The sequence below is a fragment of the Siphateles boraxobius genome, unplaced genomic scaffold, assembly GCF_051911475.1.
Source record: "Siphateles boraxobius isolate OS27281-9 unplaced genomic scaffold, OSU_SipBor_1 5, whole genome shotgun sequence".
NCBI classification, from domain to species: domain Eukaryota; kingdom Metazoa; phylum Chordata; class Actinopteri; order Cypriniformes; family Leuciscidae; genus Siphateles; species Siphateles boraxobius.
The window spans coordinates 35,236,544-35,253,263 of NW_027509141.1; the positions used below are offsets into that span (position 1 = coordinate 35,236,544).

The following is a 16,720-nucleotide window of genomic DNA, read 5'->3' on the forward strand; positions in this document are numbered from 1 at the left end:
TTTGGATTATAGCAGGAGTTTTCGCAGGATTGTAGATTTTATTAAGCAGGAAGATTTCTGAGCGTAAGTGAGTAGATATATTATGCAGCTGTACGGCTCATAATAATGTTGTAATGCTGTAGAAATGTTTTCGTTATGGTTTTGAACATTCAGCGCTCTCTGAGGCCCCGTCCACACTACTGCGTTTTCGTTTAAAAACGGAGACCTTTTGCTACGTTTGCACCTCCCGTCCACACTAAAACGGGAAAAACGAAGACCCAAAACGGAGAAGTTTAGAAACGCTGCAGCTCCGTTTTTCGTTTTGAATCTTCGGAGGGCGTTTTAGTGTAGACGGGACAAAACGGAGGAGTTTAGAAACGATGACGTAGAAGGTCACGCTCGGCTCTATGATTGGGTGTCATCACCCATGACGTATCCTTCCCTGATTCGTCAGCCACCCATCACATGTCCCGTCACCGGAAGAAAACAAACAAAAACATCCTGGACTACGTAGCTGATGTTAGTGAGTGCAACATGGATAACGAATTACAAGCGTTACTGACTTTAATGTCTTTGTTAGCAGCTGTTGTGCAAGCAAATTCTGCATTTTACAATGCTATAACTGCCTACATGCGCCGGAGGCAAACTATTATTCGAGCGATCTATGACAATTCCCGTGTGCAGCGGCGGTCCATGAAAAGAAATCTCTGGTCTTCGACATTTTCTAATCTTTGCAGAGGTAGCTAACGTTACTTGCTTCCTCATCAAATCTGAGGAATAGTCCATCCGTTTCCTGTTTACACCGGCACGCGCATGCACAGTGTTGGAGAATGGTCACGTGATCCGAGTTTTCAGTCGTTTTAATGTGGACGGAGATCAATTCTAATACACAGCTAAAACGCTGGTGTGGACGGAGATCGTTTTCGTTTTAATTCTCAGTTTTTAAACGAAAACGCAGTAGTGTGGACGGGGCCTGAATTACAATAAAAGGCCAAACATGCAGGCAGCATTTGTTTCCAGGCCTGTTTAAAGGTTAACGGCATTACAGACACACGGCGGCCCCTTAAAACAAAACACTTCGAAGAGAGACTTCAGCCAAATACAAACCATCACAGCCGAGGAACGACACGAGACACGTCTGGAACAGTCTTTCGTTTATACACATCGGTATTTTTGTCTTGTTTTCCAGTGCAAACATTCTTAAATCAAGATATATTTGCTTGAAGCAAAATGACATGAGACATTAAGTCTTGTTTTCTGAAAAATGTATCAAAATGAAGTGAGTTTATGGTTTAAAGGGGCTATTTGTATAATTCAGAAACCCGTGTTATTAGTGACACCGGTGGCCGTTAAGTGAACTGCAGCAGCACTTACTGCTCGTAACGTACAAGAGACTGAACATGATTCAAGACTCGATTTACACTCAGTGAAGATCTTTTTCGTTCTTTTCTTAGGGGTAAATATAATTCGGAAATAGCTTTGTAGTGATATACTGTTAACGAACATCCCGACGCCGTCCACTTCTGGTAGGGCTGCTCGATTATGGGAAAAATCATAATCACGATTATTTTGGTCAGTACTGAAATCACGATTATTTATGTAACACGATTATTTCACATGACTTTGGGAACGTGTTACATTTATTAGAAAGATTTATTTCAACAATTCTTAAAAAATAGAAATTTGAACATTTATGGTACTTTAACTATTAAAATAAATAATATAACAGATAATACTTCAATAAGTATTTAATAATTCACGCTGGTTTACCACTTATAATGCGGGCAATTCCCCCGCAAACATTGATTCACTCTAGCATGTAGATTGTATAAGTAGCCCAAATTAATCCACACAGATTATAAAATCAAATCAATCATTTTAAAACTTTCTCCAAGACGCAATTTCACAAACCGTGTGTTTGTTCAGCTGTGCTGCGTCTTCTCTCTCTCTGTCGCTCAAAACGGGTTGGACAAGGCAAGCGTCGAAACATGAGTCGGGAGTCGGGACATGACGGAATTGTCACTTGCAGAATCGGGCCAGCATTGCATCATAAATAAAGTTGATAATTCTCACTTCTTTTTAAGTCTTATCAGTTTAAACATTCAAACTGAGAAAGTTTATGGCTTCGGGAGGGGTGGATGTGCGCGTGTCATTCAGAACACAAGACAAAATAAGAGTGTTCTTGCAAAACAGAACATAGCAAAATAATCGTTTTTATTCGATTGTACTATTTTGGTGATCGTTGGGAGCCGAAATTCAATTAATTGCACAGCCCTAGCTGAGAGTGATGTTTAAAGGAATGTGTAAATATGTGCTGTTCAGAAAGCATCTGATCATAGTGATGTGTGTGTTTGCAGCAGATCTGAGATTCACCGGCAACATGTCGACAGATGAGCTCATTAAAATTACACTGTTATGATAGTTTGATTATATTTTTATTTTCTGATAGCGTTCGCTGCTCTCACAATCAGGCTGTTGAAGAGGAAAATGTTCCCGTTATTAGCTTTGGTCCGGTTTACACTTGGTATATACAACTCAAATGTGACCACATGTGATCAGATTTCTGTCTTTGAGGGAACAGTCTCTGATTTTATAAAGTATATTTGAGACTGTTGACTATATAGATCTGGCTCTGTGAGACTATAGCTTGAATGAATCCATGACACACATTGACATTACAGTACAGAACGGCTCTTTCAGCTTATCATCCTGAACATTGTATAAGCATTCGTTCGTTTTATTGAACGGAAGAGAGGCTCTCAGGCGTCCTTCACATTAACATCAGTCACTCTACAGCATAAAGCATAAACTCACTTCATTTTGATGCATTTTTCAGAAAACAAGACTCAATGTCATTTTGCTTCTGAAGTATATGTGTTTTTATTTTTATTTACCAGAACGTCTGAGCTGCTGTTTTCCATACAGTAAAAATGGATGTTGATTTATTCTGACTCCAAAATGGACAAAAACACCATAAAAGCATCATTAAGTTACTCCATTTGACACAAGCACTATATTCTGAGTGTTCTGAAATAATATGATGCTTTTCTGTGAGGAAGAGATTTAAGGCTCGTTCACACCAAGAACAACACCTATATTAGCGTCCACACCTGCGCACAATATCCTCCTGTTTATAAGCGCTGAAGTTTTGTCGTCTGTCGCTTTAAACGCTTCAGCTCTTTAAAGCAGGATGGATTCTGATTGTCAATGTTTAATCTAAAAATAAAACTGAAAGTGATTCCAACTATATCGTTTCTCTGTGCCGTTATCGTTATAGTTGTGGTGTGTGAACTCTGCTATTCTTTTGTATTTTGAATGATTTTAATACTATATCTTATCATAATAGTTATCGTCCTTGTTGTAAACAGGCTTTTTTGTCACTGATGCTCTTTCACTCCATCAAAGTTCTGAAATGTCATTGTGATTTATGCTCAGATAACAGATTTGACAGACTTTTCATTTTTGTGTGAACTATTCCTTTAAATGTGAGTGAGGTCAGTAGAGAGGGAGTCGCTGCAGATGCAGTATGTGTGTGTGTGTGTGTGTTCAGTCACAAGACACAGCAGAGCTTCATTTCTCCAAACCAAGCCTCCGTCATGACAGCAGGGGACGGTAAGATCTCATGAACATTTCTGCGTTTAGATCAGCAGCTCCGGTTGTGTTTCACCAGTGTGTTGCAGGTGCGTTAAAGATGTGTTTCTGTGTAATGATGTGATCTAATGCATGGAAGGATCCAGTGTTTCAGGGTTTCGTCTGATAGTCGTCCTCGTTTCTATTCAGGTGCGAGTTTTATAATCTTCTGAATGTCTCAAGCTCATCTTGTATATCTGAAGCTGGATGTTTCGAGCTGCAACTTGGAATCAACATCATTAGCATATTAATGCTGTTTAACGGCTCGTTTGCTGGTTCAGTTCATGTGAGTTTCACGTCTCAGGTATCTGAAGTGCTCTGAAGTATTCATGATCATGAACTCAATATTTGATACTCTTCCATTCACACAACTTCAGGGTCCTGGGATGTTTGTCTTTTTCACGTTTAGGAAATTTTCTGATAGCATTCGTTCCCGTTACCACCTTTGCCCCGTTTACACCTGGTATTTACATCTCATACGTGACCACTTGTGATCAGATTTCTATCTTTGAGGGGAAGGTCTCTGATTTCGTGACGAACATAACATGCATCAATGTAGTGACTTATATAAAGCGCAGAATAAAAATGCACAGTTTGCAGAAATTCCCTAATATACTGTGATTGCTTGTCAGGTCACATGCATTTCTGACCGCCTGTTGCATAACCCGCTTACACTATTACAAGTTAATCATCTCTTTTTTTTTCTTGAAGGTCATAACTTTTATTAAAGTCAGTTGCATAAAAATTAGATTGATCTAATTTTAGATAAAAAAGAAGACTAATGTATGACTAGACACATTCTTAACATTATGCAAATTAAACAGTTTAGACCACATTTACACTTGTACTTCTCTCAGAAAATTTAAAAATGTTTTGTTTTTAATCAAATTAACCCAAATTTAGTTTTAGAATTTAAAATTGTAAATATATTTTAAGTATATATTATCAAATTTAATAACTCAAGTGGATTGCAATATTTCTACTCGTCTGAGAAAATTACTAATATTCTTGAAAAGTTAATACAAATGTAGTTTTAGATTGTTTTTGGAAAAATGGGTCATGAACATCTTCTGTCAAACTTCAATAATTCACATATAGTTTTCACCATGAACATAGCCAAAGAAACTGGCACTATTTAATGAACAAATAAATGAACTGAGACAAATCTTCATACCAGATGCGAGTCGCTGAAGTTACTAGCAATAAAATGAGCACTAGTAATCAAACACACAAATAAAATCCGTTTTAAAACAATAGTCAGTTAAAATCAATTAGTTTGTCTTGGTGTGCTCCATAAACAGCAACTGTAATGAAGAGAAAATGAGCCTCAGTTTCCTCCGATGTTTGTGTTTTCAGCTGAATGTTGCTTTTGTCCTGCATTTCTCAGCTGCCAATTAACATGCCTGCGGTGAATAGAGGCCTGTGATTGTGAATCAGAGAGAGACGGGCATCAACGTCAGCATTAGATGTCCGACAACATGAAATCTAACGGAGGTTTGTGCAGTTTAATATGGTCTTTCTGCGCTGTTTCAGGAAAGAGAAACGGGGGGATTTCAGTGTGTTTACAGCATCTTGTGTGTGTTTCGTAAGAGTGAATGTGTGTGTGGGATTTGCATTTTGAGATCAGCCCACACACACACACTACTGCGCAAAAATAAGCGGCTTTGGATTGGACACACCGCTGAAATAGGACACTTTTTTTTTATTTTACCTCTGGTCGGTCAAACTACTCGTCACTTCATATGAAACACTTTAAAAGTAGGTTAGAGAATCATTTGGCTGGAAAATGAGAATTGCTGATCAGATATTGTGTGGTTTTTTTTTTGCCTTAAGGAGGGAGTTAGATCGTTTAGTTTGATGTGTTAATGCACTGTAACATGCACACATGCAGATAAGGAAACTTTTGGGTGATTCACCCCAAAATCAAATGATGAAATTATATTTTGAATTAACAAAAGGAAAACTATATTTAGGACCATTCAAAACAATGTTTTCCATTATGGCTGTTTTCATGACAATTAAGCAGATTTAAATTCTTCAAATTCTCATTAATGTAATGATAAATAAAAAATGGTGTATTCTTTTTTTATATAGATCATGCATTAATGTTGTAGTGATTCCTTTTGCTTCTTTACTCAAATCAGGATTATTACTGATAACTAAATTTAAAACTAAAACCATATTTTGTCTGCATCAGTGTTCTGTTAACTACACCATAATGTTAAAACATTTTTGGTTATGTAACATCCCATCAGTCAGTGAATATTTCTCACATTCAGTCTTAATGAGGAGTATGTAGTTGAACTTCCTTACTGATAGGGATGCACCGATACCACTTTTTAAGGGTCGAGTACGAGTACCGATATTTTTTTCCTGGTACTCGCCGATACCGATACCGATGCCTGTTGTACTGGGGGGTTTTCTCGTTTTATGTGGCAATTTTCTAAGAACAACACAATGAGACTAATGAACAAATCAGCATCTTTATTTTCAACAACTTAAATAAACTTAAAAAAATAAATCATTCTTATTGAGCTTATCACAAATTTTCAAAGCCCAAATTTCACAGTGTCCAATAACCTCCAAAGGGCAAAACCAAGGACATAATGAATGTAATTTTTACCTGCCTGTCACAAAGTTGTCAAAGTTCTAAAGAAATCACAGACAACAAGACAATCAAATTTGTCATAAAGTGCCAAAGAAATCACAGAACAAATGTTTAACATAACACTGAGTAACAATGTAATCACAGCCGAAAGTGTAAAGTGAAATATTAGAGTGTACTATTAAATCTAGCAACACTATAACTGCAGGAAGAGTGCTCATAAGAATTAAGAAATATAAGCTAAGGATATACGTGAGGTATCGGTCTTTGGTATCGGGGTATTTTTACGAGTACGAGTACAAGTACATGAGCTTGGTATCGGGCCCGATACCGATACTGGTATCGGTATCGGTGCATCCCTACTTACTGACTTTAATACGGCAACAGTTTCTTAAGCCACAGACACTTTTTATGTCAGCGGTCAGAATATTTCCATGTGTTTTAAAACCCAAAGTTTTTACACTTTTCTCCGCCAATTTTCCTTTTTTTGATCTAGGAATCATTAGTCAGGATGATCAGTGTGTGGCGTCAAACACAGTTTGTTGTGAAATCTGGAGTTAAATCACAGGATCAGGACAGATTCTGTCTAATCAGCCCGTGTTCTACTTGCAGAGATTATTATTTACTCATATGACCGTGTTGATCATTTGTGATTTAGATTTTTCAACCGGATCGTATTTGTGTATCTGTTATATAATGTTTGTTATAAAAGTTTGAGTCTTGTTTTAAGGCCCATTGTGGCATTTTATTATTGTACTCATTTACAATTGATTTTGCAATTGTAATTACAATTTCAGCAGGAAGTGACATATATCTAAAATGCAAACTTGCTTTGTAACACAAACCAGCTGATTATCTTCAGTGTTCTGCCCCCTGCTGGCCTGCATTAGCATCTGTCAATGTTTATATTGCTATTAGACCACAATATTCCTCAATATTCCTTTTGCATTTTAACTTATAACTAGAGCGCTGATTATTTGTTACACTGTTAATTTCAGCCATGAATCATTATTATATGTAGCATTAGTGTCATTATTTAGCTCAATTCAGTTCAAATTTTGTTCTCATAGAATATCTTCAGTGCATTAAATCTGATATTACTGAATATTTATTGTCTTTCTATCAGAAACGCCGCGTCCATCAGTGTGTTTTAGATGTGTTGTGACTCCTTAAAAGTGCTGAGTGTTTTCAGTGTGTGAGTGACTGTGTGTTTGTCAGCGCGAGGTGATGACTTCACCAGGAGTCATGATGATGTCATACTTCAGTCAGCTGTTTAGATTAGACACAAACTTTTGTGTGTGTGTATAGGGTGTGATATTACTATACTGCACTATTAATATTTCTGCAGTATGTAGTACACACATGTACATTATGTGAATTTTCTGTTCACATGGAATACCTAGTACCTACTTCTCTTGTGCAAAATGTGCTGTTCATGTTCAGTGATGTCGTTTATCCCACAATGCAATGCTCTCAGATTGATTTGTGATGAATAATCCAGGACAGGACAGAATTTCTAAATCACACGAGGTCCCCAGATAATACTAATTCAGTGCGAATAGGGCTTTACACTGCAATTCCAAGCGTTCTCCTGGTTTTCTTTATCTTGGTTTTCGATCTTCTGTCTGGTTTTTGCCTCTGACCCTGTTATTGTTTAGACTGATTACCTAGCGTTTATGACCTTTGCCTGTTTTCGTCTACGATTTTGGATTATAATGGGTTGTTGAGTCCATAACAAAAGAAGTCAATGAGAGCATAGTCTGGGAGGTTAGTGAAATCGGTAATACCTAGGAAGTCCTATATGTGGTCCTCGAGCGTAATGAGGTAATGAGACACAGGTGAAAGTGATAATGGATGTGTCACGTTACAGTTACAAAAAGTGGAGAGGAGGACTCAAGTGCAGCAACGGATGATTTATTAACAAAAGAAAACAAAACACAAAGCAAAAACCCACAAGGGGGAAAACACAATAAATGAGACATTAAACAAAAACTGAACCTGAAGAACAAACACTGACTCTGAACACGAAGACCATCACACAGAAACTGGGAAAACATATGACAACGATCCGACAAAGACTGCAAACAAGAGGGGACTTAAAAAGGGAACAAATCAAGAGGGAACAGGTGGAAGAACTCAAACACTAATCAGGTAACAAGGGGGAGGGATCAAACAATAACGAGAGCACATGGCCGAACATAACAAAGACACCCAAGTGCAATACAAGACAGGACAGACACGTGACAGGATGATGGTCTGGGCAAAGGATTATGGGGAATGGAGTTTGTGGATGTGTGGTGATTGTCAGGGTTGGAGTGCCCTCTTATGGTTATCCCGGGCACTCTCACTGGTGATCGTTATGGCTGCCCTCTAGAAACTAATAATTATAATGTTTTTAATTATACTTGTGATATTTTTAAATTACACTTTTATTCATTATTATTCAAATTAGCCTCCATCAATTTGACTCATCTTCTCTGCAAAACACAGCTCTCTAGAAATTAATAATAATAATTATTATTATTCATATCAGTATTAATAATATTTTTTTTATTATTCATATAATGTTTTTAATGTATTTATTTTTATGAAATATGTTATAATTAGTAATTCATAATACATTTTTATTTTTAAATAAATTGATTTAATCTTTTTTTTACTTTTTTATACATTTAATACATTTTACTCAAATTGGAACAGATATTTTATTTTAATTTTGAAATTTTTATTATGAGATGACAACTAGACATTCACTGAATTAATCATGCGCTGAAGTGAGGCCATGTGACAACATACTAAAACATTTATCATTACATACTGCATACTGTTTTGTTTCGCATACGGTTTTAAAAAATAGTATTCAGTATACATGTAGTAAGCAGTATGCAGTATTATTGTAGTAAGCAGTATGCTTGTAGTAGGCAGTATTATTTTAGTATGCATGTAGTATGCAGTCTGCTTGTAGTAAGCAGTATGCATGTAGTATGCATTATTATTTCAGTATGCAGTATGCTTGTAGTACATTCATTCACATAGATAACATTCACATAGATAATGCAGAAAACAATATGGCAAAAGAAATCAAAACTGTTTTAAAAACTTTTGATCTGACTCAGCATGTACATGGAGCCACACATAATCGTGGACACACTCTAGATTTACTTATCAGTAAGGGTCTAAACATTTCATCAATTGTTATTAAGGATGTAGCACTGTCTGATCATTTTTGTATTTTCTTTGATATATTGATCTCTCCTGCCATTGAAGCTAGATCTGTGTCTGTCAAGAAGAGATGCTTAAATGAGAACACTAGTGTACTATTTATGAAGGCTATATCTTTAACACCAAGCATATCTGCTGACTCTGTTGATTTTCTCCTTGATTCTTTTAACTCAAAAGTTAAGAGTGTAATTGATGATATTGCTCCTGTGAAAGTCAGGAAGAAGAGTGGCAGACAAAAAGCACCTTGGAGAAACTCAACAGCAGTGCAAAATATGAAAAGACAATGCAGAAAAGCAGAGCGCATGTGGCGGAAGACAAAACTTGTAGTCCATTATAACATCTACAAAGACAGCATCCATGCTTTCAATAAGGAACTAAGCAAAGCTAGACAGACTTTTTTCTCGAATATTATAAACAGCAATATAAACAACACGCGCACTCTTTTTGCAACTGTAGAGAGACTGACAAACCCCCCAAGCCAGATTCCCAGTGAAATGCTCTCAGTGAGAAAGTGCAGTGAGTTTGCTTCTTTCTTCTCTGAGAAAATCAATAATATCAGAAAGGTGATCAGCTCATCCTTGAGTTGCGCTGGGGTCAGGCAGATCAAACAACAGCACGAGAAAGTAGCCACTATGTCTGATTTCGAAGAAATTGATGGCAAAATTTTGGAAGAAACCGTACAGCAACTAAAAACATCAACCTGCGCCCTTGATGCACTTCCCACATCTTTTTTCAAAAATGTGTTACACAGCTTAGAAGCAGATCTCCTAGAAGTGGTAAATGCCTCACTTCTCTCTGGGAGTTTTCCGACCTCCCTGAAAACTGCTGTTGTCAAGCCCCTCCTGAAAAAGAGCAATCTGGATAAGACCATATTAAACAACTATAGACCGATCTCAAATCTTCCTTTCATAGGCAAGATCATTGAAAAAGTTGTCTTCAATCAGCTGAACAAATTCTTAAGCTCGAATGGATACTTTGACCATTTTCAATCTGGTTTCCGACCGCACCACAGTACAGAGACCGCGCTCATAAAGATAATAAATGATATTCGCTTAAATACTGATACAGGCAAATTATCAGTGCTGGTACTACTCGACCTCAGTGCTGCATTTGACACTGTCGATCACAAAATACTTCTTGACAGGCTGGAAAACTGGGTCGGGCTTTCTGGGATAGTCCTAAAATGGTTCAGGTCATACTTAGGAGGCAGAGGTTATTATGTGAGTATAGGAGACCATAAGTCTGAGTGGACATCCATGACATGCGGAGTCCCTCAAGGCTCAATTCTTGCGCCACTCCTATTCAACCTGTACATGCTCCCAATGAGCCAAATAATGAGAAAGAACCAAATCGCTTACCATAGCTATGCAGACGACACACAGCTCTACTTATCCCTATCGCCTAACGATTACAGCCCCATTGACTCCCTTTGCCAATGCATTGATGAAGTAAACAATTGGATGTGCCAAAACTTTCTTCAGTTAAACAAAGACAAAACTGAAGTCATTGCGTTTGGAAACAAAGATGAAGTTCTCAAGGTGAACGCATACCTTCAGTCTAGGGGTCAAACAACTAAAAATCAAGTCAGGAATCTGGGTGTGTCTCTGGAGTCAGACCTTAGTTTCAGTAGTCATGTCAAAGCAATAACTAAATCAGCATATTATCACCTGAAAAATATTGCAAGAATTAGATGCTTTGTTTCCAGTCAAGACTTAGAAAAACTTGTGCATGCTTTCATCACCAGTAGGGTGGATTATTGTAATGGACTTCTCACTGGCCTTCCCAAAAAGACCATAAGACAGTTGCAGCTCATACAGAACGCTGCTGCTAGGATTCTGAGCAGAACCAGAAAATATGAACACATCACACCAGTCCTCAGGTCTTTACACTGGCTGCCAGTTACATTTAGGATTGATTTTAAAGTATTATTACTGGTATATAAATCATTCAATGGCCTAGGACCTCAATACATTGCAGATATGCTCACTGAATATAAACCCAACAGATCACTCAGATCATTAGGATCACATCGGCTAGAAATACCAAGGGTTCACTCTAAGCATGGCGAGTCTGCTTTTAGCTACTATGCCAGCCGCAGCTGGAACCAGCTTCCAGAAGAGATCAGATGTGCTCCTACAGTAGTCACATTCAAATCCAGACTCAAAACACATCTGTTTAGCTGTGCATTTACTGAATGAGCACTGTGCCACTGTTCGTCCGACTGTTTGCACTGTATTTTATTTTATGTTTTAATTATTCTGATTTCTGTATTTTATCTTTTATTCTAAACTGTTTTAATTATTCTGATTTCTTTTGATTATTTTAATTTCTTCTATGTAAAGCACTTTGAATTACCATTGTGTATGAAATGTGCTATATAAATAAACTTGCCTTGCCTTGCCTAGTATGCAGTATGCTTGTAGTATGCAGTATGCTAGAATTTCATTGTGAACGCAGCCCGTGTGCTTGGCCCCTCCCCCTGCTCGCCTCCACCCAGTGATCTGTGGGCGGGGCTTCATCAGTAATAGATCAGCCCACCATCCTCCAGTTTACACACACACACTCACACTCACACGGAGGCAGGGAGGGGTCGAGCTGCCGGTGGAGGCTGTGTCAGAATGAGGCAGCGTGGGAAAGCGTGACGATATGTTGAGGAAGCTGGTGTGTCGGAGGATCTGTGCCTGTAAGTGTCTCACTGTCCACTGCATGAGCGTCAGACACACACACACACACACACACACACACACACACACACACACACACACACACACACACACACAGTAAGTGTCTCACTGTCCACTGCATGAGTGTCAGACTGACAGACAGGAGATCTGTAGGTCAGGAGGAATGATAGCAGCTCACATCTGTCTGTCTCTGCGCTGTGTGTGTGTGTGTGTGTGTGTGTGTGTGTGTGTGTGTGAAATCTGATAACTGTGATTAAATGCTGCATGTAGACCGTGTGTGTGTGTGTGTGTGTGTGTGTGTGAGGTTTTGCCTTCACAACCTGCGTTATGGAACCTCTCAATAGTCTCTGCAAGGAAAACTGCTTGATAAAAACATAAAATAACGTGAGTGAAAATGTACAAATTCAGAGGGGGTTTGTGAGGGTTTAAAGGGCTGAAAATGCTTTTTCTTGGTGTAGAATTGGTTGTAGTTTGCACTTTGATGAAAAATCCTTTTGGTAGCAGTTTTTGAGTGTATTAATGGTTGCATACTTTTCTTTTAGGGGTCAGTCAAGGGTTTGCGTTAGTCTGTTTATTTATATAAGACATTAGATGTTTGTGGTATGTCCTCGTATAGATAGCTGGATAAGTGTGTGTGTGTGTTTATTTTCCCCGGTGGTTTCTGGAGTAGTTCAGAGCGTATTAGACCATCCACAGTGAAGGATTGTGGGAAAGAGGTGTTGACATTAATGCATGATGAATAAGGTTGAGGTGTGTGTGTGTGTGTGTGTGTGTGTATGTGTGTGTGTGTGTGTGTGTGTGCGCGCGTGTGCGCGCACGCACGTGTGTGTGCATAAATAATTCATGGCGATTGATTGCTGGTCTGGCAGATCTTGGTGCTCGTTCCCTCTCTGGAAGGGAATCATCCGTCCACGCAGGGTTTTTCCTGAGCAAAGGAGCTGCTGTCCTTCAGAGCTACACACACACACACACACACACACACACACACACACACACACACACACACACACACACACACACACACACACACACACACACACACACACACACACACACACACACACACACACACACACACATTATCAGGATGTTCAACTGAACATATCAAATCATGTGGTGCAGCAAGAATAATCGTTCTTCATCGCTGGTGTTCCAGTCTCGTCTTAAAAACACTTTTTAATATTTAGACCACTTTTATTATTGATTGCTATCAGGGTGCGAAGAGAGTTTCAGAAAGTTGGCTAGCTTTAAATGAGGGATTTCTCTGTCGTTCCTCAGATAAGAACATCGAGGATGAAGATTCGGCGGATGGAGGGCGTTCCTCGTCGTCCTCTAAAGGAGCGTCATCGGTGCGTCGAACGGGATCCCTGCGCAGGCCGAGCTCCGCTTCCAGCGCCAAGAGCTCAGGTCAGAAGCAGTTTCAGGGGTTTATGTTATTTAATTAATTTTGGTGTTTTAGCCTTTTTATTGAATAGGACAGTAGCTAGACAGAGAGTGAAGAGAGAGGGAGCCGGGACTCGAACTCGGGTCGCCTGAAGCACAATCATTTATGTTATTCTTATGAAACTGATAGGTTTGGCCTTCTGAATGGCCGATTCCAGTGTTGTTTGTAATAAAAGTAATAAAAGATCTTAATTGGATGGAACGCCTATTTTTATACACTTTTTGGGATATGGCATAAAAACAGTGTACTTGTTGCTTCTCGTCTCCTCAGGTAAAGAGAGCTCTGGTGCCGGAGCTGTCGATGAAGAAGACTTCATCCGAGCCTTTGAAGATGTGCCGACCGTACAGGCGAGTCAGAAATACTAATGCTATTGCGTCAACCACTGAGCTGTCAATCAAACTTTATTATTCAAATGTTTGGGGTCAGAAATTAATACTTAATTCTGCATTCAGTTGATCAATAGTGACAGTAAAGACATTTATAATGTTTATTAAATTAAATGGAAAATAGGTCTCTGAACTTTTTAAGCAATCTTGATATTACTGTAGATACTGATGTTAGTTTGTTCATTTTTAGTAGAGAACTCTCTCGTTTGTAGCTCTCTTTAAACAAAACTACTAGGAATCATCAACGGCACGTTTATCTGTTGTGTGGAGCATCTGTTTGGACGTCCTGTGCCGGTGTGAGAGGACTCTCGGTTCAATGGCTTTTCCATTAGAGATCTCTGGAGAGACGCCAGATTTCAGTGGGTTTGATGACGCTGTTGTTTGACTCACAGATATACTCCTCTCGAGAGCTCGAGGACTCCATGAACAAGATCCGAGAAATTCTCTCCGATGACAAACATGATTGGGAACAGCGAGTGGCTGCAGTGAGTCATTTCACATTTATTATGGAATAAAACACCTGATTATTAACCATCTCTCTGGAATACTTGATTGTTCAACCCCGTAAGACCTTCGTTCATCTTCGGAACACAAATTAAGATATTTTTGATTAAATCTGTGAGCTGGATCACTCCTCCATAGGCTTCTAAGTGATTTAAACTTGTTCCCCCCCAAAAAAAGACATCGTTAAAATAGTCCAAGTGACTACAGTGGCTCAATCTTAAGTTTATCAAGCGACGAGAATACTTTTTTTTTCTCGCAAAAACAAACAAAAATAACGACTTTATTTCAACTATTGATTTCCTTCTCTGTGGGCCTCGAGTGAGTTCACTAGTGTAACAGCGCAGCGCTTCTGTGTTGTACACGCATCACACACATGACCAGCGTCGGCCAATAGTGAGCCTAAGTGTGACGTACAACACAGAAGCGCTGCGCTGTTAAACTAGTGAACTCATTATAAACTTATTGTTAAGCCACTGTAGTCACTTGGACTATTTTAACGATGTCTTAAATAACTTTTAGAAGCCTATGGAGGAGTGATCCAGCTCTCAGATTTAATCAGAAATATCTTAATTCGTGTTCTGAAGATGAACGAAGGTCTTACGGAGTTGAACAACATGAGGGAGAGTAAATACTGACAGAATTTAAATTTTTGGGTGAACTATGCCTTTAAAGCAGTATTGTCCACTATTTCCTATATAGCCTAACTGTTTCTCATCTTACATATTATCCAAATCATTTAAACTCAAATCAATAGTTTGTCCATTTATTCTATTGTTTAAGAAGCAGGAAAGCGTAAAGTCAGCTTGTCAGGAGTGCTGAAAGTCAAGTATATGTGTGAGCGTAGTTCATGTATTGTTTGGTTTGCAGCTGAAGAAAGTGCGTTCTCTGCTGTTGGCCGGCGCGAGCGACTACGACGGCTTTTCCCAGCAGTTACGGCTCCTCGAGGGCTCGTTCAAGCTCTCGGCCAAAGATCTGCGCTCGCAGGTGGTGCGTGAGGCCTGTATCACACTGGGGTGAGGACTTTTACATTCATGCTTTTATACAAAACAACGGAACAAAAGCAATTTTTCATAATATAGAATGGCAGGTCTATTAGACTGGGTTAGGGAGCAAGCTAAAGACTTAGGAAGCAAGCTAAAATGAAAGACTTAGAGGCAGATGCCTTAATATGTAAATGCTCTTAGACTGTAAAAATTATTTAAAACGATTTTATGAAATGTTAGCTTACTAGTCTTCTGTGTTATTTGTCTGTACCTATGTGTTTGTATTTTTTTATATGCTGGTGCCTGTCTTGGCAGACATCTCAATGGGACTCACCTGGTTAAATAAATAAAATAAAGAATAGCAGACTTTTTTTGATGTATTATATATTCATATATGTTTAAATATATATTTAATTAACACTTAAAATTCTCGCAATGATGAAAAATATCAATAAAAATATTGAATCATATTTATATATAATATTTATATTCAAATATAATGTTTAAAATATCAAATATTAACATATAAAGTTCCTGCAATAACAAAAAGTATCAAAAAATATATAAAATTCTATTTGTATATAATATGTACATATTTATATTCATATATATAATTTCTAAAATGTATTTAACACTTAAAATTTCAACTATACGTGAAAGTATCAATAAAAGTATTGAAATGTATTTATATATAATATTTATATATTTATATTCATATATATATATATATATATAATCATTAATATATATTCCATTAACACTTTAACCTCTTGCAATACTGAAAAGTATCAATAAAAGTATTGAATTGTATTTATATACATTATAATATATATATATATATATATATATTTTTTTTTTTATATTCATATATAATGTTTAAATTGTATTAAATTAATACAAAAAAATCCTGCAATTCTAAAAAGTGTCAATAAAATATTTAATTATATTTATATAATATTTATACATTTACATTCATATGTGACGTTTATAAAATATTGCATTATATAGATATTATATATAAATATATTTGTATTTAATGTTTAAAATATTTTAAATTAACACCTAATGTTCCTGCAATAATGAAAAGTATCAATAAAATTGAATAATATTTACATATAATATTTAAAAATATATTTAAATTAAAGGTGGGGTATGTGATTTGCAAAACGGCCGGCAGATTTTGAAAATACACAACTCATAAGGTCCTACCTACTTCTCCTCCAACGCTGGCTCTGACTCCACCCATTCGAAAAAAATGGACGCGCAATCAAGCACGAGCGAAA

The 16,720-nt window shown here is 37.5% G+C and overlaps 1 protein-coding gene across 3 annotated transcripts in view; it reads left to right on the forward strand.

Moving 5' to 3' along the window:
• The window catches only part of LOC143711983 (CLIP-associating protein 1-B-like), an 81,101-nt gene that overhangs the window by 17,274 nt on the left and 47,107 nt on the right, over positions 1-16,720 (forward strand). For 2 of the 3 annotated variants that reach the window (XM_077204218.1, XM_077204219.1), the window contains exons 9-12: positions 13,399-13,527; positions 13,835-13,911; positions 14,343-14,435; positions 15,322-15,467. In XM_077204218.1, the coding sequence (XP_077060333.1) occupies positions 13,399-13,527; positions 13,835-13,911; positions 14,343-14,435; positions 15,322-15,467 (445 nt within the window). Of the gene's footprint in view, positions 1-3,482; positions 3,592-13,398; positions 13,528-13,834; positions 13,912-14,342; positions 14,436-15,321; positions 15,468-16,720 lie in introns of those variants that run through there. The other variant, XM_077204220.1, reaches the window with a different exon arrangement.